At 52.3% G+C, this 22,632-nt stretch overlaps 1 protein-coding gene across 7 annotated transcripts in view; it reads left to right on the forward strand.

The window, feature by feature from the left end:
- MAP4 (microtubule associated protein 4) overlaps nt 1-22,632 on the forward strand; it is a 142,858-nt gene that overhangs the window by 107,689 nt on the left and 12,537 nt on the right. For 3 of the 7 annotated variants that reach the window (XM_056485934.1, XM_056485935.1, XM_056485939.1), the window contains 7 exons: nt 7,128-7,228; nt 7,970-8,179; nt 10,386-10,560; nt 15,185-15,244; nt 15,615-15,943; nt 18,276-18,398; nt 20,329-20,421. In XM_056485934.1, the coding sequence (XP_056341909.1) occupies nt 7,128-7,228; nt 7,970-8,179; nt 10,386-10,560; nt 15,185-15,244; nt 15,615-15,943; nt 18,276-18,398; nt 20,329-20,421 (1,091 nt within the window). The remainder of the gene's footprint in view (nt 1-7,127; nt 7,229-7,969; nt 8,180-10,385; nt 10,561-15,184; nt 15,245-15,614; nt 15,944-18,275; nt 18,399-20,328; nt 20,422-22,632) is intronic. The other 4 variants (XM_056485940.1, XM_056485936.1, XM_056485937.1 and 1 more) reach the window with 2 other exon arrangements.

Genomic DNA, 22,632 nt, shown 5'->3' on the forward strand with positions numbered 1-22,632 from the left:
AGCCCCTGGCCCTGCACAGACACCCAAAATCCCACCCTGAGCACCCCTGAGAGCCCTGTCCAAAGGTTGGGAGTGTCCCATTCCCTGGGGAGCCTGGTCCCACCTCTGGGGAGTACAACAGCCCCAAAAAGCAGAAGGGGTTACAGATCCAGACTTTGCCTGTGGTGCCAGAGCACAGGGACATTTCTGGCCCTTTGAGAGACAGAAGTTAGACCAGGATGGAGCCCACCAGGCTCTTCTTCAGGCATGGAGGGTGGATTTTTGGGAGTGCTTGCTGTTGCTGAGCTGCTGGTTGGTGTTTGAGGAATTGCTGCACTCAGGGCTTTGCTGCTGCCTTCTGTGATTTGTAAACCAGTGCAGGACCAGGGTTTCACCTGACAAAACCCTCCTGGATCCATTCCTGCAAGTGCTGTTGCCTCATTTTACTTCTTCAGGGAATACAAACAGCAAAGCTTTTCAGGTTTGGTGCCTGTTTGGGTTTTTTCACACACAGTTGCAGCTTTCCTGAGAGCTGTGACACAAAACTGAAGGTGGAGGGTTCTGGGAGGCTGAAGGTTTGTGTGTGTCCCTCCTGGCTTCAGCTCAGATCAGCCACACGAGCTGTGCCTGATTTGTAGGGTGGAGATGGCATAAGGATTTTGTGTGTGCCTTTCCTGCAGCAGGTGGAGTTGTAGGAATTCAGAAAGAGAGAACAAAAGAAAAAAAACAATCTGTCAATTTGTCAATCCTAATGTTTGAAAGAGTGAAAGGTCAGGTGAAGATTTAGGGGAAAAATTTCTGGTTGTGAGGGTGCCCAGAGAAGCTGAGGATGTTCCCTGGATCCCTGGAGTGCCCCTGGCCAGGCTGGACAGGGCTTGGAGCAGCTGGGGCAGTGGGAGGTGTCCCTGCCATGGCAGGGGTTGATGATCCTTAGGGTGTCTCCATCCCAAACCATTCTGGGATTCCATGACTCCATGGGATGAGTGCAATGAGAACAGTCTCTCAATCCACACCTCATCCTCCAGAGGCTCCCCAGAATGGGAGGTGTGATAAATAAAACATCTCAGTGGAGCAGCTCCCAGGCAGTGGCCAAAGAGGCTCCTCAGCCTGGAAGAGGGAGCTGCTGGTGGATGCTGTCTGAAAAGTCATCAATGACAGAGAAGCTGTGAACAAGAGGAGACAGTTCTGTTTTTCCAGGATAGGAATATGGGTCAGCAAACCAAAATAGCAGCAGCAGCTGAGAGCAAACCATGCTGGGTGACTTGTGAGAGATTTCAGCAAAGCTGTAAAACAGCTTCTGCCAGCAGCTTGGGAATTGGGGGATTTTAGCTTTTCTTTGTGGTTGTTTCTTTTTTTTTTTTTTTTTTTTTTAACCAGGAGGGTGATCAGGTATTGGAGGAGAAGCCCCCAGCTGTGGAATTTCCATGGTTGGAGATGCTCAGAATAAGACTGAGCTCACCCTGAGCAGTCTGGTGTGGTTGGAGTGGGGGTTGGGGTACAGGACCTCCCCTCATCCCTCCAGCTGCCTTGTCCTGTTACCCAGTGCAGCACTGCATGTGCTGGAGGTGGGGGCCAGGCAGCTGCTCCCCAGGAATTCACTGCATGGGCACAGAGATGGTTTTCTGAGGAGTGGGTGGGATGGGTTTTTTCTCCTGCTGGTTAGGAATTCTGTGTACAATTCCCCATAATCAGGATTTGGCTCCAGGAAAGCATTGGAGGAGTTGTGGGCACCCCCTGTGCAGCTGTGACAGGGTCACTGAGGCTGGGCTGGTTCCATGGCAGGGGTGTCCCTGCAGCTGCACTGCTGAGCTCACAGGATGGTTTGGGATGGAGAGACCTTAAATCCCACCCAGTGCCCCCCCTGCCATGGCAGGGACACCTCCTTGGGATGTTCTCAGCTCTTCTGAGCTGTGCAGGAGCCTTTGCAGAGAGACTCAGTGTCCAAGGTGGGAAGTGTTAAGGAAATAAGGGACAGACTGCTGCATGTTGAGCCTTGGGGCAGCTTTGGCCTTCCCACAGCTGATGAAGGAGCTGTTCTACTCTGTTCTTTTTGGGGAAAAGGCTCTCAAGCCACTGCCTCTCCCACTTTGGCTGTGTTGTGTTAGGTTCTCTCTCCTGTAAAGAACCTGGGTAGGAACCACAGGAGAGGGGCAGCCAGCAGAGAACTGAGAGTTGAAGGATAAATCACATTGGGAGTCTCCTCAGGCCCCAAAATTCCCATTCCAGGTGGCTGCCAGCACACCCCAGGTGGGGCAGTGTCCCTGCAGGATCTGTCCCTACAGGATCTGTCCCTGCAGGATCTGTCCTTACAGGATCTGCCCTTACAGAATCTGTCCCTGCAGGATCTGTCCCTGCAGATCTGTCCCTACAGGATCTGTCCCTGCAGGATCTGTCCTTACAGGATCTGTCCCTACAGGATCTGTCCTTACAGGATCTGTCCCTGCAGGATCTGTCCCTGCAGGATCTGTCCATGCAGGATCTGTCCTTACAGAATCTGTCCCTGCAGGATCTGTCCCTGCAGGATCTGTCCTTACAGGATCTGTCCCTACAGAATCTGTCCCTGCAGATCTGTCCCTACAGGATCTGTCCATGCAGGATCTGTCCTTACAGAATCTGTCCCTGCAGGATCTGTCCCTACAGGATCTGTCCTTACAGGATCTGCCCCTACAGAATCTGTCCCTGCAGGATCTGTCCCTGCAGATCTGTCCCTACAGGATCTGTCCCTGCAGGATCTGTCCTTACAGGATCTGTCCCTACAGGATCTGTCCTTACAGGATCTGTCCCTGCAGGATCTGTCCCTACAGGATCTGTCCATGCAGGATCTGTCCATGCAGATCTGTCCCTACAGGATCTGTCCCTACAGGATCTGTCCTTACAGGATCTGTCCCTACAGGATCTGTCCATGCAGGATCTGTCCATGCAGATCTGTCCTTACAGGATCTGTCCCTACAGGATCTGTCCCTACAGGATCTGTCCTTACAGGATCTGTCCTTACAGCATCTGTCCATGCAGGATCTGTCCATGCAGGATCTGTCCCTACAGGATCTGTCCCTGCAGGATCTGTCCCTGCAGGATCTGTCCATGCAGATCTGTCCTTACAGGATCTGTCCTTACAGGATCTGTCCCTGCTGGATCTGTCCATGCAGGATCTGTCCATGCAGATCTGTCCTTACAGGATCTGTCCCTGCAGGATCTGTCCTTACAGGATCTGTCCTTACAGGATCTGTCCCTGCAGGATCTGTCCCTGCACATCTGTCCATGCAGGATCTGTCCCTGCAGGATCTGTCCCTACAGGATCTGTCCTTACAGGATCTGTCCATGCACATCTGTCCATGCAGGATCTGTCCCTGCAGGATCTGTCCATGCACATCTGTCCATGCAGGATCTGTCCTTACAGGATCTGTCCTTACAGGATCTGTCCCTGCAGGATCTGTCCCTGCAGATCTGTCCATGCAGGATCTGTCCCCACTCCCTGTGTGTCCCCAGCCCAGCCTGGGCTCTGGCAGCCACACATCCCTCATGAGTGGCCCTTGGTGGCTCACCCTGCTGGAACAAGGCAAGCCTGAGAGCTGCATTTCCCATTTCTCACATCTGTAGCAGGACTGTTGTTGGCTTTTAGCACAAGGAGCTAAATCTTGCTTTCCTGGGTGTAGTTTTGGTACATATCATCTCATTATTGCTATTTATTCTGAAAAATCACCTCTGCTGGTTTATTCTGAGTCTTATATAGACTCCACTTCTGTCCAAACCCATGTGGTTATTTGCTGGGTCCTTCATCCAGCCATGGCAAGAACCCATTTTCTGGACACAAACTGATTTTAAAATCAGTTTTTTTAACTTGTTGGCTTCAGTGGGGCTTTACCAGACACAGTTTTGGTGCTTTGGGCTCTGTGGGTGGTCTTGGCTGCAGCTCAGGGCTGGCTTGGCCAAGCTCACACTGTACCAGGAGCTCTGGCATGGATGGATCCACGTGGGATAAACCCAGTGTGTGCCACCTGCAGCTGCTGTGGGGCTTGGGGTGCTCAGCCTGGGCACCTTGGGGTGCTCAGCTCCAGCCCCACAGCAGCCTGGAGAGCTGGGGGTAGGCTGGGAACTTGAAATCTTTTCAGCAATTTCTGTCTGGTCTCTCTTGTGTTCTGAAAATCCTCAAAACTGCACATGTAGAAAACATTTGGTTGCATTTACTGCTTGCTTTGCTTCCAGGAGAGGATAAATCCAGAGATGAAAAGAGAAAAAATTACAAAGAGCAGAAAATCAGTTTTAGAATTCTGTGATATCCATGGCTGTGAGAGCTCTGCCAGCTCAGTTATCTCACCCAGACCTGTGGCTGTAAGGACAGCAAACAAGCTTTTATAACAAAGATTGTAAGAGCAAAATTTTAAACCAAATGCTCAAAACCCACTTGGCAATCTGAATAAACCATCTGCAAAGCACAGGCCAGGCAGAGCACTGGGAGCCCTCCCATCCCAGTGACCTTTCCATCCCTGGAGCACTGGACCCTCCTGCTGCTGTTACACGAGTTTGCTCCTTCCTCACTGCTGAAACCCAAACCAAATCCTGCAGTTTGGGGGTTTAGGGTTGTTGTGGAGTCATTTGTTCTCAGTGGTGCATTGAAACACAGAATTCCAGGCTGGGCTTGGGAGGGACCTTAAAGCCCATCCATGGGCAGGGGCAGCTCCCACTGTCCCAGCTGCTCCCAGCCCATCCAGACTGACCTGGGCACTGCAGAGACAGCCCTGCAGGCACAGACAGTAATTCCTGCAGGTGCCAGCTGGGAATGTCCTTCCCTGTCCCCTTGAAGCCCCTTTCCCTCGGGGTGCTTGCATTGTGCTGACTCAGCAGGGCTGGAGGAGCCAGCTCAGGGCAGCTCCAACAAAATGCCTTTTAAATAAATATCTTCCAGGGGGTTCTTGCTGTGCTTGGGGGAGCTAGCAAACTGAAAAGTCTCCTGAATAATTCTTGCAGCCTAATGAACAAATTTGATTAAGGTTTGGCAGCTTTTCCTAAATATTCCCTGTAACTAGGAAATGGTCCCAGTTCCCTGCTCTGAGAACACCCTTGTAATTAAGCCATGAATGAGAGAAATGTCCTGATGAGCACAGGACAAATGAACATTAAACCCCAAACCCATCCTTCTGTAATCCTGGGGGATGGTGCAGGGTTGTGTGGCCTGGAATGTCAGAGTCTGGGAGAGATGGAGCCTGAATTACATCCCCTCAGTAGGCAAGTTCTCTAGCCAGTTTCCCTAAATATTATTATGATTCTGATTTAATAATGATAATAATGATAATAATAATGATAATAATAATGATAATAATGATAATAATGATGATAATAATGATGATGATGATAATAATAATAATAATAATAATAATAATAATAATAATAATAATAATAATAATAATAATGGTGGAAGGACCTTAAAGCCCACCCAGTGCCACCCCTGCCATGGCAGGGACACCTCCCACTGTCCCAGGTTGCTCCAAATTCCTTCCAACCTGATCTTGGACATTCCAGGGATCCAGGGGCAGCCACAGCTGCTCTGGGAATTCCATCCCAGCCAGGAATTCCCAGTTCCCAGTATCCCACCCATCCCTGCCCTCTGGCAGTGGGAGCCATTCCCTGTGTCCTGCCTTGTTTTTTATTCACCTCTTAAGCAACATGAAATCCCATGAAATCCATGTGGAAGCTGCTGGAGTTCAAGTGCTGAACCTTTGGGTGTTGTGGGGTTTGAGGAGCATTTCCTGACCCTGGGAATTCATGGCATGGCTGCTGCAGCCCCTCACCAGCCAGAGGTTTAATGCTGGTGCTGAATTAGCTGAAATAATGAAAGGCAGCAGCTGGGAAGTCACCTTGGTGTCAGGATATGTGAGACTGGTGGGATTGCAGGTGAACTGCCAGGGAAGGGAATGGGCAGGGGCTGTGTGTCAGGAGAGGGAGCTGCTGGCAGCTGCTGCTGCTGCCACTGCTTGGAGAGAGCTGACAGCTGAAATTATTGAAATGAGGGGAGGAAGCAGGTAGAGAGGGGCCAGTACAGATCAGCTGCAATAAAAATGCATTTTCCAGGTGAACAGGCACAGTTCCTAAGAGTTTTACATTAAGACAGGTGTTCAGCCTCTGCTTTTTGCTGCTGTTCCTTCTCAAGCCTCCTTCATGTGCCCAGGATGCTCAGCCCAGTGCTGCAGAACTGGAAAGCCAGATGGGTGGGAAGGGGTTAAACCAATTCAGGGGGGATAAGGCTGATCCTGAACTTACCACAGAGTCAGAACATAAAAAACAGCAATTCCACACTCTGATGAGAGGGAGGCATGGGCTGATTTTGTTTTCCTGGCTTGTCCCAGGACTGAACCATCATCTGAGAGGCTCCTGTCAGGTCTGACAAGCCACAAAAGCAGGAATAGAAATCATAATTTCCTAAAGATGTGCAAACAGGCTGCTTGCTGCTGGAAATGTTTCCCTGGGCTTGTCCCAATCTGTTGCAGTGTCCAGCATGGATAAGGCTGGATTTGAATGCCAGGGGAGATGCAGGAATTTGTGCTGGGCTCTTGGCACAGGGTCCTCCTGGAATTCCAGCAGCTCAGGAATGGAAGTGATTTATTTTAGGGAACCTGTGGTTTGCTTGTCCCCTGGTGCTGCTGCTGTGGGAGTGCAGGGATTTGGGGAGAAAACATGGGAAAACTGTTCCTAATGGATGTTTTGGTGCTGGTGCTGTGGCTGGGCACTGATTTGGGGTCTGGGTTTTCAGAGGACACCAGGAGGTGATGCTGCTCTCCTTGGGTGTGTCACAGCTCAGGTGACAATGGCCAGAATGAGCAATCCCAGGGAAATCTGGCACTTGTTGGAGCTGAGTCTGAGCTCTGTGCTGTAGCAGCTCCAAGGAGGGCTCAGTGTGTCTGGCTTTTCCCACTGGGATTATTTGAGAAATCAGAATTTCACAGCATCTGGAGGAACCTGTCCTGTTACAAGGAAAATCTTTCTTCCTGCAGGTATTCTGAGGTTCAGGAAATTCTGCACTAACACCAACCTGTGCTGTGTCAGTTCTGTCTCCTGCTGCTGCTGTGTTGAATAACAGTAAACTAAAAAATACATCTTAAAAAAAAAAAAAAGAAAAAAATCTTAAACTTACAGATGTCCCTTCCATCCCCCAGGCAAAGCAGAGGAGCCCAAAGCAGCTGAGGCAGTGAGTGGGAACGACATCTCAGCTCCTCCCAACAAGGAGCTGCCTCCCAGCCCTGAGAAGAAGAGCAAGGTAGGGGCTGTTCCCTGTCCAGCAGCTCCACTGCCACTGCTTTCCTTTGCTCCTCTGCTTCCTCAGCTGTGCCAGCCCAAAGTCTGTTTTCTGAGCTGCCTCTCTGAGCCCTGTCCCTGCAGCAAACCCACCCAGGGGCAAACTTTGATCAAAGTGTGGAAGTTCATGTCAGTGAGTCCCCTGGCTGCTGTTGGTGGCTGCAGCTGCAGTAACCATGTAGATGTGTGCTCTGAGGTGTTCCCAGCACATTGCTGCAGCTCTGCTCCCTGCAGTCCCCCCAAATCCCCAGGGGGGCTGGGGGCCCCCATGTGACCACAGGAGCTGATCCCATGGGGATTTGGAGCTCTCAATCCCTGTGTGCCCATAATTGCAAAGCCAGGGCCTGTGGATTTGTAGCTCTGCCTGCCAGGAGCACCCAATTACTAATCCAGCTTTACCAGCCATTCCTTCTGTTGCTTTCAGTGCTGCTGAAATAAATCCTGTTGGTTTGGAATTGAATGGCAGAACCCCCCCCAACTCAGCCCCAGAGGTTCCTGCATTTCTGTCTTTGTTGCACTCAGAAAACAGAAAGCTGACTATTATTATTATTATTATTATTATTATTATTATTATTATTATTAGTTTCCTTTAAAATATCACTTTTCTGTTGTTGCAGCTCAATGTTTTGGTTTACAATGCGCTATTTTTTGTTGTATTTCTTTGGTTTTATCCCGAATTTTGCTTTTTGGCCCAACCCTAAAGGCTGCTGCACCCAGCTGCACTCCCAAGGCAGCAGTGAAAGCCAAGCCCTCGGCCACCAGCAGCCCCAAGAGGCCGAGCTCAGCCCCCCTGGGCACAAACAAAAAGGCCACGAGCCCCAGTGCAGCCCCTGCTGCAGGCAGCACCTCCAAACGGCCTGGAAGCAGCAGCAGCCGCCCCTCCACCCTCACTCCTAAAGAGACTAAGCCAAAGGTAAGAGCTGCTGCCCCTGTGTGGGATTCAGTGTGATGGGATGGCCTGGTGTCCCTGGCACTGAATGGTCACCACACAGGAGAATTAAAGCTGAGGGCAGTGCTGGGATTGTCCTGAGGAGCTGCCAGGGAGCAGGGCTGCCAGGCTGGCTTGGGGTGGGAGGGACCTGAAAGCCCATCCCATTATCCCATCCCATTATCCCATCCCATCCCATTATCCCATCCCATCCCATTATCCCATCCCATACCATTATCCCATCCCATCCCATTATCCCATCCCATTATCCCATCCCATCCCATCCCATCCCATCCCATCCCATCCCATCCCATCCCATCCCATCCCATCCCATCCCATCCCATCCCATCCCCTCCCATCCCATTATCCCATCCCATCCCATCCCATCCCATCCCATCCCATCCCATCCCATCCCATCCCATTATCCCATCCCATTATCCCATCCCATTATCCCATCCCATCCCATTATCCCATCCCATCCCATTATCCCATCCCATCCCATTATCCAATCCCATCCCATTATCCCATCCCATCCCATCCCATTATCCCATCCCATTATCCCATCCCATCCCATTATCCCATCCCATCCCATTTTCCCATCCCATTATCCAATCCCATCCCATCCCATCCCATTTTCCCATCCCATCCCATCATCCCATCCCATTTTCCCATCCCATCCCATTATCCCATCCCATCCCATCCCATCCCATCCCATCCCATTATCCAATCCCATCCCATCCCATCCCATTTCATCCCATTATCCCATCATCCCATCCCATCCCATCCCATCCCATCCCATCCCATCCCATTATCCCATCCCATCCCATCCCATCCCATCCCATCCCATCCCATCCCATTATCCCATCCCATCCCATTATCCCATCCCATTATCCCATCCCATCCCATCCCATTATCCCATCCCATCCCATCCCATCCCATCCCATCCCATCCCATCCCATCCCATTATCCCATCCCATCCCATCCCATCCCATCCCATCCCATCCCATCCCATCCCATCCCATCCCATCCCATCCCATTATCCCATCCCATCCCATCCCACCCCAGCCATGGCAGGGACACCTCCCACTGTCCCAGATGCTCCAAACCCCATCCAACCTGACCTTGGATATTCCAGGGATCCAGGATTCCAGGACCTCCCCACCCTCCCAGGGAACAATTCTTTCCCAGTACAACTCCTAAATCCAGACAAGAACATGGGAAACCTGACTGGAGATATTTGATGTGAATATTGGAGAAAAACAAATCCATGTGTTTCCCAGCAAGGGTCATTTTATGGTGTCTGGTCACTGCAGAGCTGCACAGGGGGACTGATAACACTTGGTGGAGATTGGTAATTCCCCAGAAGAGAGGATCCATGGACAGTGTTGCATCTTCCAGATCAGCAGGGAATCCCCATGTGTCAGGAGTGGGAGGTGTCCCTTGAATGTTCCCTGTGTTAAATTGTGACCTTACAGAGTAGAGGGATTCAAGTTTAAAATGGAACATCAAAATCTTTCAGAATCTTTCATTGATGGCTGAACACTCCTGCTCTTTTAAGCTCAATTTGCTGCAGTTGAGTGTCTTTTAGAATTAATTTAAAATAACAGAAGGCAAATGAAAGCCCAGGTGTAAATCTGCACTTTTCTCTGGGCTGTTGACTTTGGTTTGGTTCAAGTTTTTGTATCATTCTGAATCCCTTTGTAATAAAATAATATTTATTCCCATGCATTAATTCAGTATTTTCATACTTCAGAGATCAGGCAGTTGACAAACAAGTGCCTGAGCAGGAAGGATTTTTCCAAGTGAGGGATGAGCCATAGACCCCTGATTTTCCTGTCCCCAGTGTCCTAACAAATTGCAGCTTAGGGAGGATGGGAATCTCTCCCAGGACATTGCTGCTGTTGTGATGGTTCCATTTTCCCCAGAAATCAAAACCTCCTTTCCTGGGTGGGAGCAGGGTCTGTGTGTGCTGCCCTCCACTCCATCACTGGCTTCTGCACATCCCAGTTCTATTTTAATTTTAATTTTAATTTTAATTTTAATTTTAATTTTAGTTGAGTTATAGCCTTCAGCAGTGCCAGGTTTAACGAGGTGTTTGAGGATCCCAGCACTTTGCTCCTCCCAGCCTTTCCTGAGCTGGGTGCTGTGCCAGTGCCACTCCAGCTGTTCTGACACCCCTGCTCCCTTCCAGGTGACAGATGCAAAGCCCACGGAGAAGAGGAGCTCCCTGTCCAAGGCTCCATCCTCCAGCACTCCCAGAACTCCTGCCAGGAGCTCCTCTGCTGCTCCCAGGACCTCGGCGCCGTCGCCGGTGGCGGCAGCGGCTGCTGCCAAAAGCACCGTGGCTCCTGCCAAGAGACCGACCTGTGAGTGCTGCTGCTCCTCTGCCATCCTGTCCTTGGGCACTGCAGCTCCTGCCTGAGCCCCCCACAGCCCCTGGCAGGGGGGCACAGCTGAGTGAATCCCCAGGAGCTCAGGGCAAGGCAGTGAGTTTGGCCAGAGTCTGGATTTTCAAAAGCCAGACCAAACTGAGGGTGTGGAAAACACAACTTCACAGAATCACAGAACATCCTGAGCTGGAAGGGACCCATCAAAGGCCAAGTCCTGGCCCTGCACAGGCTGAACTTGTCACAGAGAAGCACAGGAAATTCTCTTTGGGAAGAGACAGATTAAACCTGCACAGCTCCCTGGCAGGAGGGAACAGGGGGTCGGGCTCTGCTCCAGGAACAGGGACAGGAGGAGAGGGAACAGCCTCAGGTGGATTTTGGGAATGTTCCTTCATGGAAAAGGCTGCCCAGGGTCCCCACCTCTGGAAATGTTCACTCCATCATGTCTGGATTCTTCCTCTTCCAAATTCCCTTCAGCTCTGTGTGATCCAGGATTAATTCAATTTCTGGACACATTTGATTTAAGAGGGCATCCTCTGTATTTTGCCATAGGAAGAGAATAAATGCTAAATAAGAACTTGGGAAAGAAAATATTCAATAGAGGAGTTGAAACACCTGAACTGGTGTGTGAAATCCAAAAAGGGTTGAGCAGAAGTAGAGGTTTTTAGTAGAGCAGGGAGAATTTGGAGCTGCAATGACATCAGCTTCATCCCTAAACTGTGCCCCACTTGTTCTGCTGCTAAAGAGGGAACTTCCCATGAGTTCAGCAGGAAGCCTGAGCAGTGTTTTAGATAAACTGATGCTGTTCTCACTCCTTTTAATGGGGCTTGAGAGATGTAACATCAGGTAAAATTATAGTTAAGTCTTCTCAAGTCTTTTCAAATGACTGGGCCTCAGTGGCAAAATCTGTCAAAAAATGTGTAAAATGACACAGATTGGTTTGAATCCCAAAGCATGGATTCATATCCCAGCTCTCCCAAAAGACTTGTCATGTTTTAGCTGTGTTGGGGTGGAGTTGGCCTGATGGACATCCCAGATTTATGCTCTGGGTGGAAAACCCAATTAATCAAGTGTAGAGAAGGTGTTGCACATTCCAAGAGCCACGTATCCTGGCTGATCCCATGGGCATCCTGGTGAAACTCATTTTGTGTGGTCCTGGAGGCAGACTGGAGCCCAGGAATGCAGGAGCTGTTCTAATGAGTTGGGTTCATTCCTGCTGCCCAAAGTGAGCCACAAACAAAGGGGTGTTTGCTGCTGCCATCTGAAAGGAGGCGGAGGCAGCGATGCAGAGCTGCAGGGAGGCTGTTCCAAGAGGCACAGGGAGAGGGGGAGGCACCAGGAGCCTGGTGGGACCTGCCAGGGCTCAGGCAGAGCCCTTGGTCAGGGAGGGTGAGGTCAGGGAGGGAGGCAGGCTGAGATCTGGGAATGCAGGGCACAGGCAGGAGTGGGGAGAGCAGGGGGTCCTGTTCTGGGGGAGGTGGGGGCAGGGCTGGGACAGAGGGTGGGTGGTGCCCTGGGGCCTCAGGGGAGCCACCACAAGCCCAGGGCTCAGGGGTGGGGTTGGTTGGGTTGGATTGGGTTGGGTTGGGTTTGGTTTGGTTGGATTAGGTTGGATTGGATTGGGTTTGGTTGGGTTAGGTTGGATTTGGTTTGGTTTGGTTTGGGTTGGGTTGGGTTGGGTTGGGTTGGGTTGGGTTGGTTTGGGTTGGTTGGATTGGTTTGGTTTGGTTGGGTTAGGTTGGATTGGGTTTGGTTTGGTTGGGTTGGTTGGATTGGTTTGGTTTGGTTGGGTTAGGTTGGATTTGGTTGGGTTAGGTTGGATTGTATTGGGTTTGGTATGGTTCTGTTCAGTTCGGGTTGGGTTGAGTTGGACTGGATTGGGTTGGGTTGGGCTGGGTTTGGTTTGGTTTGGTTTGGTTTGGTTCAGGTTGGGTTGGTTTGGTTGAGTTGGGGTGGTTGTATTGGGTTGTATTGGATTGGATTGGTTTGCTTGTCTTGGCTTGGATTGGGTTGGGTTGGTTGGGCTGGTTTGGTTTGGTTGGGTTAGGTTGGTTTGGATTAGATTAGTTGGGTTTGGTTGGGTTGGTTTGGTTTGGTTTGATTTGGTTGGGTTGGGTTGGTTTGGATTGGATTAGATTAGTTGGGTTGTTTTGGGTTGGGTTGGTTGGATTGGGTTGGATTGGGTTGGATTGGATTGGTTGGCTTAGCTTGGTTTGGTGTGGTTTGGTTTGGTTTGGTTTGGTTTGGTTTGGTTTGGTTTGGTTTGGTTTGGTTTGGTTTGTGTGATGAGTGTGTGTGTGGGGACACCTGGAGCTCCTGGTGCTCTGAGCAGCTCCTTTAGAGCAGGGGACAGCTGGGGGGTCAGGCTGTGCTCCAGGGAGCAGGGACAGGGGGAGAGGGTGTCAGGCTTTGGGAATCCCTCCTGGAGAGGGTGTCAGGCTTTGGGAATCCCTCCTGGAGAAGGTGTCAGGCTTTGGGAATCCCTCCTGGAGAAGGTGTCAGGCTTTGGGAATCCCTCCTGGAGAGGGTGTCAGGCTTTGGGAATCCCTCCTGGAGAAGGTGTCAGGCTTTGGGAATCCCTCCTGGAAGGATGGTCAGGCTTGGGAATCCCTCCTGGAGAAGGTGTCAGGATTTGGGAATCCCTCCTGGAGAGGGTGTCAGGCTTTGGGATCCCTCCTGGAGGGGTGTCAGGCTTTGAGAATCCCTCCTGGAAGGATGGTCAGGCTTTGGGAATCCCTCCTGGAGAGGTGTCAGGCTTTGGGAATCCCTCCTGGAGAGGGTGTCAGGCTTTGGGAATCCCTCCTGGAAGGATGGTCAGGCTTTGGGAATCCCTCCTGGAGAGGGTGTCAGGCTTTGGAATCCCTCCTGGAAGGATGGTCAGGCTTTGGGAGGGGCTGTGCAGGGCAGGGGTGGAGTCCCTGTCCCCAGAGAGGTGTCAGAGCTGGGGAGGTGGCTCTGGGGACAGGGGCAGGGCTGGGGACAGCTGGGCTGCATGGACTTGGCTTCTCCAGCCTTAGTGATTCCATGAATTGAGTTTCTCCAGTGCTGTGCTGAGGCAGAGGATTAGTTTGGGGTGAAGAAGTCACTGTCCCCCATGAAATGTGTGTGTAAAGACCAGCTCTGACATTGTATAGTTTCACTTTTTCAGGTATTTTCAGGTCAGATATTTTCTCTGGGTTATGTGGGGATTGATATTTTTATTTTTAATTTTATTTTTTCATTCTTTTTCATCCCCCTCCCTGTGGAAGTGACTTTGATGTTTGCACAGGAGCACGCTCAGCCCTTCAGCTCAGACACAGATCCAAGTCTGTCACCACAGGCCACTGTCCCAGGGGCTTTGTCTGGCTGTTCAGCACCTCCCATTCCTACAGACAGAAGTGTTCAGCATTTGGCTCCCCACTGACACCAGCAGACAGAAATCTCTCTGTACATTCATGGAACATAATATTCCTTTGCCTTTTACATAAACCCAAGCCTGCTCTGTCCTTGCAGTTTCCCCAATTAAAGTTGTGGTCTCGAGGAATGAAATTAGGTTGGTTTGCCAGCCCCTTGTTTGAAGTGTTTGCTATTAATTATGTATCCATCCTTTAGGCCTTATTAAATTATCCAAATGGGTTTCACCTCATTAGCTGGGATCTTATCTGGGGTGTTTAATTGAATGCTTTTAGCAAAGTCAGGGTGGAATGATCCAGACTAACTTGGCCTGTAGTTATCTGCCTCTTCCCCTTGGTCTTTTTGGTATTGATATTCCATAAAGGACCCTGACAGCTGCTGGAGTGCATCTAAAAACCTGAGACCCAATGGAAATTAGATAGTAAAAAATGAGGGTTTTTATAATTTCTGTCTTGGGTCTCTTCCATTTATTATTTCTTTCCAAAGTTTCCTTCCTTTGGCTGTTGCAGTGAAGCAGATTTTACCCAAACTTGCTCATCACTGATATAGTGAAAACCCTGCAAAATCAAAGAGTTCCTTAAAGTAAAGTTGCATTTGGGTTTTTCAGTCAGTGGTTTTTGCCTTGATCAATTTGGTGTTTGCTTTTCTCCTGGAGAAGTGTGGCTGCATCCCTGCTGTAGTGTCCTCTGTGTAATCAGGTCATGATCGTTGGGCTTTGCCCAAAGGCAGCTCAGTTTAGGGATTGATTTTTGGGTTTATACAATTGAAACAGGGGCCAAAATATGTGCAATAACTCCTGTGCAAGAAAATTGGCACAGGGCAGGACTGCTCTGGCAATGAGAGCAAGGTTGGGCAAGGACAAACGTGGGGCTGCTTTTGTTACTTTTTAAAGAAAGGAAATGTTTGAGTGGGGTTTTTTGCTTGGTTGGGGTTTTTTTTAGGAAATGGGCTGGTTGTAGGGATTCAGAGCTGCAGGGATTGAGTATTTCAGGGATTCAGAGCTGCAGGGATTCAGAGCTGCAGGAATTCAGAGCTGCAGGAATTCAGTGTTGCAGGGATTCAGTGTTGCAGGGATTGAGTATTTCAGGGATTCAGTGTTGCAGGAATTCAGAGCTGCAGAGATTCAGAGCTATTGGATTTCAGGGCTCCAGGCATTCAGGGCTCCAGGGATGCTGCCCTGGTGCTCTGACCCCTCTGTTTGTGTTGGCAGCCATCAAGACGGACTCGAAGCCGGCAGATGCCAAGAAAACCTCAGCAAAGTCTCCCTCAGGTACCTGCTCACTTTCCATGGACCCACAGAAATCCTTCCTGGGAAAACCCTGCAGGACCATCCCCCAGCACTGCCAAAGCCACCCCTGACCTTGTCCCCAAGTGCCACAAACACATGGATGTTACATCCCTCCAGCAATGGGCACCCCACACTGCCTGGGGCAGCTGTGCCAGGGCTGGAGAGCGTTTTTGGGAAGGAATTCCCCAGTATCCAGCATGAAGTGGGGCTGGGGTCACTGAGGGGTCCCTGGGAATGGGGGTGTCCCAGGGCAGGGCTGGTGGCAGGTGCCCTGGGCCGAGCTGCCGTTTCAGGGCTGTGTCTCGGGCAGTCTGTGCAGCATCCCTGAGCCCCCTGTGCTGTGCCCCAGCAGATGCCAGCCGGCCCCGGAGCGCCCCCGGCAGCGCCAGCAGGAGCAGCGGCACCGTCCCTGCCAGCGCGGCCCCCGGCCGGCCCCGGGCCAAAGCTGCCGCCCCCAAAGCCGCCGCGGCCTCCACGGTGTCGGCAGACGCCAAGAGAGCCACGGCCAAGGCCACCAAAAGCAGCAGCACGGCGGCCAACAGCAGCACGGCGGCCAACAGCAGCACGGCGGCCAACAGCAGCAGAGCCCCGCGGCCCGGCAGCGCCGCGCCCGACCTGCGCAACGTGCGCGCCAAGATCGGCTCCACCGACAACATCAAACACCAGCCCGGGGGGGGCAAGGTGAGCTGCACCCTGGGGTGGGCCTGCACCCTGGGAGAGAGATCTGCACCCTGGGGTGGGGTCTGCACACTGGGGTGGGGGATCTGCACCTTGGGGTGGGAGATCTGCACCCTGGGGTGGGGTCTGCACCCTGGGGTGGGGGATCTGCACCTTGGGGTGGGAGATCTGCACCCTGGGGTGGGATCTGCACCCTGGGGTGGGATCTGCACCTTGGGGTGGGATCTGCACCCTGGGGTGGGAGATCTGCACCCTGGGGTGGGATCTGCACCCTGGGGTGGGATCTGCACCCTGGGGTGGGAGATCTGCACCCTGGGGTGATGGATGGGTGCTCTGCTGAGCTGGGGCTGTGTCATCCTGCTGGGCTGGGACTGTCCCTGGGTGCTGTCCCTGGGTGTTATATCCTGGGTGTTGTATCCTGGGTGCTGTCCCTGGGTGCTGCGCCCTGGGTGCTGTTCTGGGTGCTGTCCCTGGGTGCTGTGCCCTGGGTTTTTTTCCTGTTTTTTTTCCTGGGTGCTGTTCCTGGGTGCTCTGCTCTGGGTGCTGTCTCTGGGTGCTGTTTTGAGTGCTGTTGTGGGTGCTGTTGTGGGTGCTGTTCTGGGTGCTGTCCCTGGGTGCTGTTCTGGGTGCTGTTCCTGGGTGCTGTGCCCTGGGTTTTTTTCCTGGGTGCTATTCTGGGTGCTGTTCCTGAGTGCTCTGCTCTGGGAGCTGTCTCTGGGTGCTGTTTTGAGTGCTGTTGTGGGTGCTGCTGTGGGTGCTGTGCCCTCACTGCTCCCTGGGCTCCTCACTGGGTTCCTGCCTGCCACAGCACTGCAGAGCTGCACTGCTGCTCTCCTGTCCTACACAGACAAGGTTCCAGGTGCCCAAGGCTCTCCAGAATCCTGTCTGCTTTCCAGCCCTTTGCCTTTCAGTGGAACTGAGTCTGCTCAGTCCCTTCTGAACCTTCTGAAAGGTGCAGGAGGGGGAACAGTGCTCCAGGCTGAGGGAGATGTGGTTCAGGAGCAGCTTCCACAGCACCTTTCCCATGCCCAGCTTGTCAGGCCCAGAGCTGACCTGAGATGAGACTTTTGGGAGCACCCATGGTGGCCATGAGGAGAGGGCAGTGCTGAGAAACCAGCAGCAGAGATAAAACCTGGGGCTCTCACTGAGCCTCTCAGCGCTCCTAGATGGCATTTCCAGCAGAGGATAGAGGTGTGGGGATTCACCTGCAGCCCTGCTGAGCACAGCCACAGAACCTCCATGAGCTTACATATATAAATATAAATATATAAATGTATATATTATAAAGCTGATAAGCCCAGCCTTGACCTGGCCATGTGTGAGCAGCAGCCACAGGGCTGTGACCCCCCCAGTGGCACCCAGATCTCTCCACTTCTCTCTGCTGCACTCTGTGGGGCTGAACAACCAGGACAGAACTTCAATGTGCTGCCAGGGGAGCAGCTTCCCTGCTGGGAGCCCTCATCTGCTCCCAGGCACTCTAAAAGTCAAGGGCACTCCTGGCTGGGTGCTGGGTGTCCCAGACAGCATCAATACAGCATGGATTTATCCTCAGAGTCTGCAGCCCAGCACAGCCCTCGCTGTGTCAGCTCCAGTTTGCATTTCATTGCACTGCCCTTCCTTTTGGAAATATTTTCATGGAGTTATTAAATCCCAACAATTGCCTTGTTAAGCAGATTGTCCTTTTTGTAGTCTGATTTACACTGGGCTATTTTAGAGTCTGAGAATGTTGTAGTGTTGGGTTTTTTTTTTGTTCACTGCTCTCTAGTGAAAGACAAAATTTCTGCTGAGCCCCCCAAAAATGCAGGTTCTGCTGCACTTCCCTGCATCTAAACAAACAGAACAAGGAATATTCTCAGGCAGTTGCTGAATTTTTACAAAACCTGTAGATTCTCCTTCAGTTTTGTGCTCAGCTGGACAGATAAAGCTGGGTGAGCTGTGCAGTGTGGCTGGGAGGGAATTGAGCTGAATTGAATTGTGTCCAGCAGAGCCCTGGGTGTCTTTGGCTCCCAAATCTGCCCATCAAGGAGCTGCTCCTGCTCTTGCCTTCCCCAGGGATTTGGTTGGATTTTTTTTTTGCAGGATCAGTGTCTTGGGGTCACTTGGATCCTGAGAAAGGGCACCAGGAGCTTTTTGAGAGGTTTTTTTTGAATCCTCACTGTGTGCCCGCTGCACCCAGGGCTGGGCACTGCTGTGCCCTCAGTTCTGGGATTATCCTGGGAATTAGAGCATGCAAGGAGTTCTCCTGGCTCAGCTGCTGGCCCAGGTGTCTCCCTGCCCCCTGTCCTGCCCAGTCTGTGCTCCTGCTGGTTGAAACCATCCCTTTGTCTCCATCCAGGGGAAGGTAGAGAAGCGGCCCGAGGCGGCCGGCGCCGCGCCCAGCCCCGAGCCCAGCGCGGGCTCTAAGGCGCCTCCCAAAGTGGCAGCAAAAGAGGGGGTCCCCAAACAGCCCAATGGGAAAGTGAGTTCCTTTCACACTTTTCTCTGGGGGAGATGAAGGCAAACGTTTCCATTTGGAGTCCCTGTCCCTGCTGTCCTGCTCTCTCCTGTCAGTGGCACTGTCCTTGCACAGACACTCCCTGTTCTCTCCTGTGCACCCCGAGATGTTCCCAGGGAAGCTCCTCCAGGGAGGGGTTTCAGAGCAGGTTCCTCCTTTTCACTTCCAGGTTTAACTTTGGGTCAGAGGGTTTCCCTTAACCCCAGTCCTTCACACACAGAACCAGTTTGTAATGAGGGCTGAGTTCACAGCTGCTGCTTTCAGGATTGCAGGAGTTCTGGGATGGAGGAATTCCCATCTTCCCTGCAATATTCCCAGCCCAGTTGTACAAAAACTCTGTAACTCCATCACCACTGGATGGGTTACTCCAAAGCACAGGTGGATGGTGTGAGGTGGGAGTGCAGTTGAATTCCAGTGTTAATTAGGAATTAGGAGTTCCAGGCAGGAATGGTGAGGAATGAAGGGGATTTGCAGCTCTAGGGAGTCAGGGAACCCCACACTCCATGGCACAGATGTTCCCAGAGCTGCTGCTGAGTGCAGCCTTTGTGAGCTGCTGAGGAGCTCTGGGAGCTGCCAGGTGAGAGTTGGGTGATCCCTGCTGTGCTCCAGGTTTGTCACCTCTGGTAGAAATCAGGATCCAGCTGGGCCCCCTTGTGCTGTGTAAATAACTCCAGACTGAGCCTGTGTTGTAACTAACCTGTGTAAACACTGGTGTCTCACCCATTGCTGTGAGTAGGGCTCACCTGAACCTCTCCCCTTGTACAAATCACACAGTCATTGAGCTGGAGAGGCCTCTGGGGTAATGGAGCCCAACCATCCCAGCACTGCCAGGGCACCACCAGCCACCTTCTCACACCCTTACACCTGAGTCAGGCTGAAGGAGAAACAATTTCATTAACCTGAGACTCATCTGAGCTCATTCAGCTGAAGGTGTAATAACCACCTTCAACTGAAAAATGTTTCTCAGCCCCAGATTTACTGCCCAGGGGTTTGGAGGGAGATTGTCCAGGGCTGGAGCCAGTCCAGATGTGGGCATGGAGCAGCTCACAGCCTGCTGGGAGTGCTGCTCTGAGGGCTGGCTGTGCCTGCTCTGGGCCAGCTGCCACTGCAAACCTGCCAGGAGGCTTTTTGGGGCAGGGACAGTCCCACCCCATCCCTCTGGGCTGCCTCTCCCTGCTCAGGGAGGTTTCTAAGGCCATGGGCAGTCCCATCCCATTATCCCATCCCATTATCCCATCCCATTATCCCATCCCATTATCCCATCCCATCCCATTATCCCATCCCATCCCATCCCATCCCTGTTACCAGTCCCATCCCATCCCATCCCCCCATCCCATTATCCCATCCCATCCCATTATCCCATGCCATTATCCCATCCCATTATCCCATCCCATCCCATTATCCCATCCCAGTATCCCATCCCATCCCATTATCCCATCCCATTATCCCATCCCATTATCCCATCCCATCCCATCCCATCCCATTATCCCATCCCATCCCATTATCCCATCCCATCCCATCCCATCCCATCCCTCTGGGCTGTCCCTGCTCCAGGGAGGTTTCCAGGGCCCTGGGCAGTCCCAGATCCCCCCCAGGGCTGTGCAGAGTCCCCCATGAGCTCTGTCCCCATGAGCTCTGTCCCCATGAGCTCTGTCCCCAGCTCTGTCCCCAGCCCTGCCCCCAGCCCTGCCCCCAGCCCTGTCCCCAGGCTCCAGCCTGGCACTAACCCTGTCTGTGCAGCTCCTGTCCTTCACTTTCTCTCACTCTGCTCCTTGGTGGCTCTCCCAGCACTGGCTGAGTCCCTGCTGCCCCCTGAGCCCCCCCAGGTCCTGCCAAGTGCCAGCTCTAACCAGTGCTCTTCCCTTGTGTTGTTTTCCATTCTGTGACGTTCCAGGTCCAGATAGTCTCCAAAAAAGCGAACTACAGCCATGTTCAGTCCAAGTGTGGTTCCAAGGACAATATTAAGCATGTCCCTGGAGGTGGGAATGTAAGTATGGCTCTGGGCAAGCTGTGTGTGTGCTGGCTCTGCTCTCGTGGCTTGGCTGTGCCAGCTCAGCAGTGCTCTGGCAGAGCCCAGGGCTGCTGCAGACACCTCAGCATTTCTGCATTTTCTGTCTTTTGTGTCAGTGCACAGCTACACCTGGGCTGTTCCTGCTTGCTGGGCTGGCCATCACCAGCCTGGGGGTGGGGAGGTGGCACTGAGCTCCTGGGAGTTCCCTCTGCACCCCTGACCCCCCAAATCTGCATTTCCCAGTGCATTATGGCCTGGAGGGCCTGTTCCTCTGAGCCACACTCATTCACTTCTTCTTTCTGGAGCAGCCACAGACTCTGGGACTTAACCTTTGAGCTGAGATTAATTTCTAAATTTAAAGGCTGCTGGTATCTCTGGCAGCAGGGCTGAGCTAATTAAAATAGCAAGTTAATCTGTGCTGTCTGCAGCTTGGTTTGGGGTGCTGGGTCTCAGGCAGCCCAGGTTTGCTGTGCAGACCCTGGGGAGCATGAGCATGGTCTGGGGGCTCATCTGTGCTGCCCTGGGCTCCTGGCACTGGGCAGGCTCAGGAGGGCAAACTTGGGGTGGTTTCAAAAACCTTGAGCCCAAAAAGGGTTTTTTCCAGAGGTGTTTAAATACTCTGGTTCCTGCTGATGTCACCACTGGTGAGGAGCCCAGGGTGTTGCTCCAGTGGCACAAACCCTGCTCAGGACCTGCCTGCAGCAGCTGGGGGCCACTTCCCCTGGGAAATCCAGCTGGCTGAACCTCTGCATGGCTGACTTTTCCACAGATCAAATGTGGGTTTTTAACAGCTGGTTCCCTCCAGGTTGGTTGCCAGGGTGGCCAGAGAGATGCTGAAGTTAAACCTGTGCCCTGAGCCCAGGTGCCTCCCCATCCCTGCTCCTGCTGCCTGGGCTTGGGCTCTGTGCTTCCATGATTTACACCGTGTCTGTGGGACAGTTTCCCCTGGGAGTGCTCACACAGGACATGTGGAAATGCTGCTGCTGAGCCCCAGGCTGTGTTTGAGCCCTGTTTGTGTTCCTGCCCCCCTGGCAGTGGCAGAGGTGCCTTTGGGCACACTGGTGGCATTTCCCTGTCCATGCACTCCAAGGATTTTATAAACCACTTCAATTTTGCCACCTTTGCCTTGTTCAGCCTTTCAGGAGCCTCCCAGGTGCCTTTCCTGCTCTTTCAGGCTACCAGAAATGAGGTGAAATGTGGGGGATCTTCCCTTCTGCTCAGGAATCCCACCCTGTCCTTCCCTCTGCAGTGCCACCCTGGGCACAGCTCTGCCCCTGCTTCCTTCTCTTCTCCTCTCCCACCCTCTTCTTTCACCACTGAGCTTTTGCTCCTTGCTCAGCTGCTTTAGCAGCTCTTTATTCTGCATTTTCAGAGCCTAAAGCTCATTTCCAGGTTCTAAATGCTCCCAGAGCAGCTCCAGGCAAGCATTCCCAGCCTACAGCTCAGGCAGTGTGGATGTGAGTGCTCAGTCTGTCTTCCCAAAAAATGATTTTATTTTATTCATTTTTATCTTCCCACTCCCTTTGGGAGTGATTTTAGTCACTCTGTGATTTTAGTGTCACTGTAATTTTAGTGACCTTTTCCAAGCTGTTTTCTTGCTCAAGTAATTGTGATGATCACTTTTGATAGAACTCCCAGTGTTCCATTCCCAGCTGGGTCTGTCTGGAAGGTCTGTTCTGGTCTGTGCCTTCAGGCAGAGCTTTTAGGAACCTTGTGGGTGAGAGTGTTGTGGTTTAGAAACAATTCCTGATGGAGCTTTAGGGTTGCTCTGGTAGAAGTGATGGACATGGGATGGTTTGGGTAGGAAAGGACCTTAAAGGTCATGGAGGGACATCCAGGGAGCTCCAGGGACACTGCAGGGACACTGCAGGGACACTCCAGGACACTCCAGGGACACTCCAGGACACTGCAGGGACACTCCAGGGACACTCCAGGACACTGCAGGGACACTCCAGGGACACTCCAGGGACACTCCAGGGACACTGCAGGGACACTCCAGGACACTCCAGGACACTCCAGGGACACTCCAGGACCCTCCAGGGACACTGCAGGGACACTCCAGGGACACTCCAGGACATTCCAGGGACACTGCAGGGACACTCCAGGGACACTCCAGGACCCTCCAGGGACACTGCAGGGACACTCCAGGGACACTCCAGGACACTGCAGGGACACTGCAGGGACACT

Source organism: Oenanthe melanoleuca, chromosome 2, assembly GCF_029582105.1.
Source record: "Oenanthe melanoleuca isolate GR-GAL-2019-014 chromosome 2, OMel1.0, whole genome shotgun sequence".
NCBI classification, from domain to species: Eukaryota; Metazoa; Chordata; class Aves; order Passeriformes; family Muscicapidae; genus Oenanthe; species Oenanthe melanoleuca.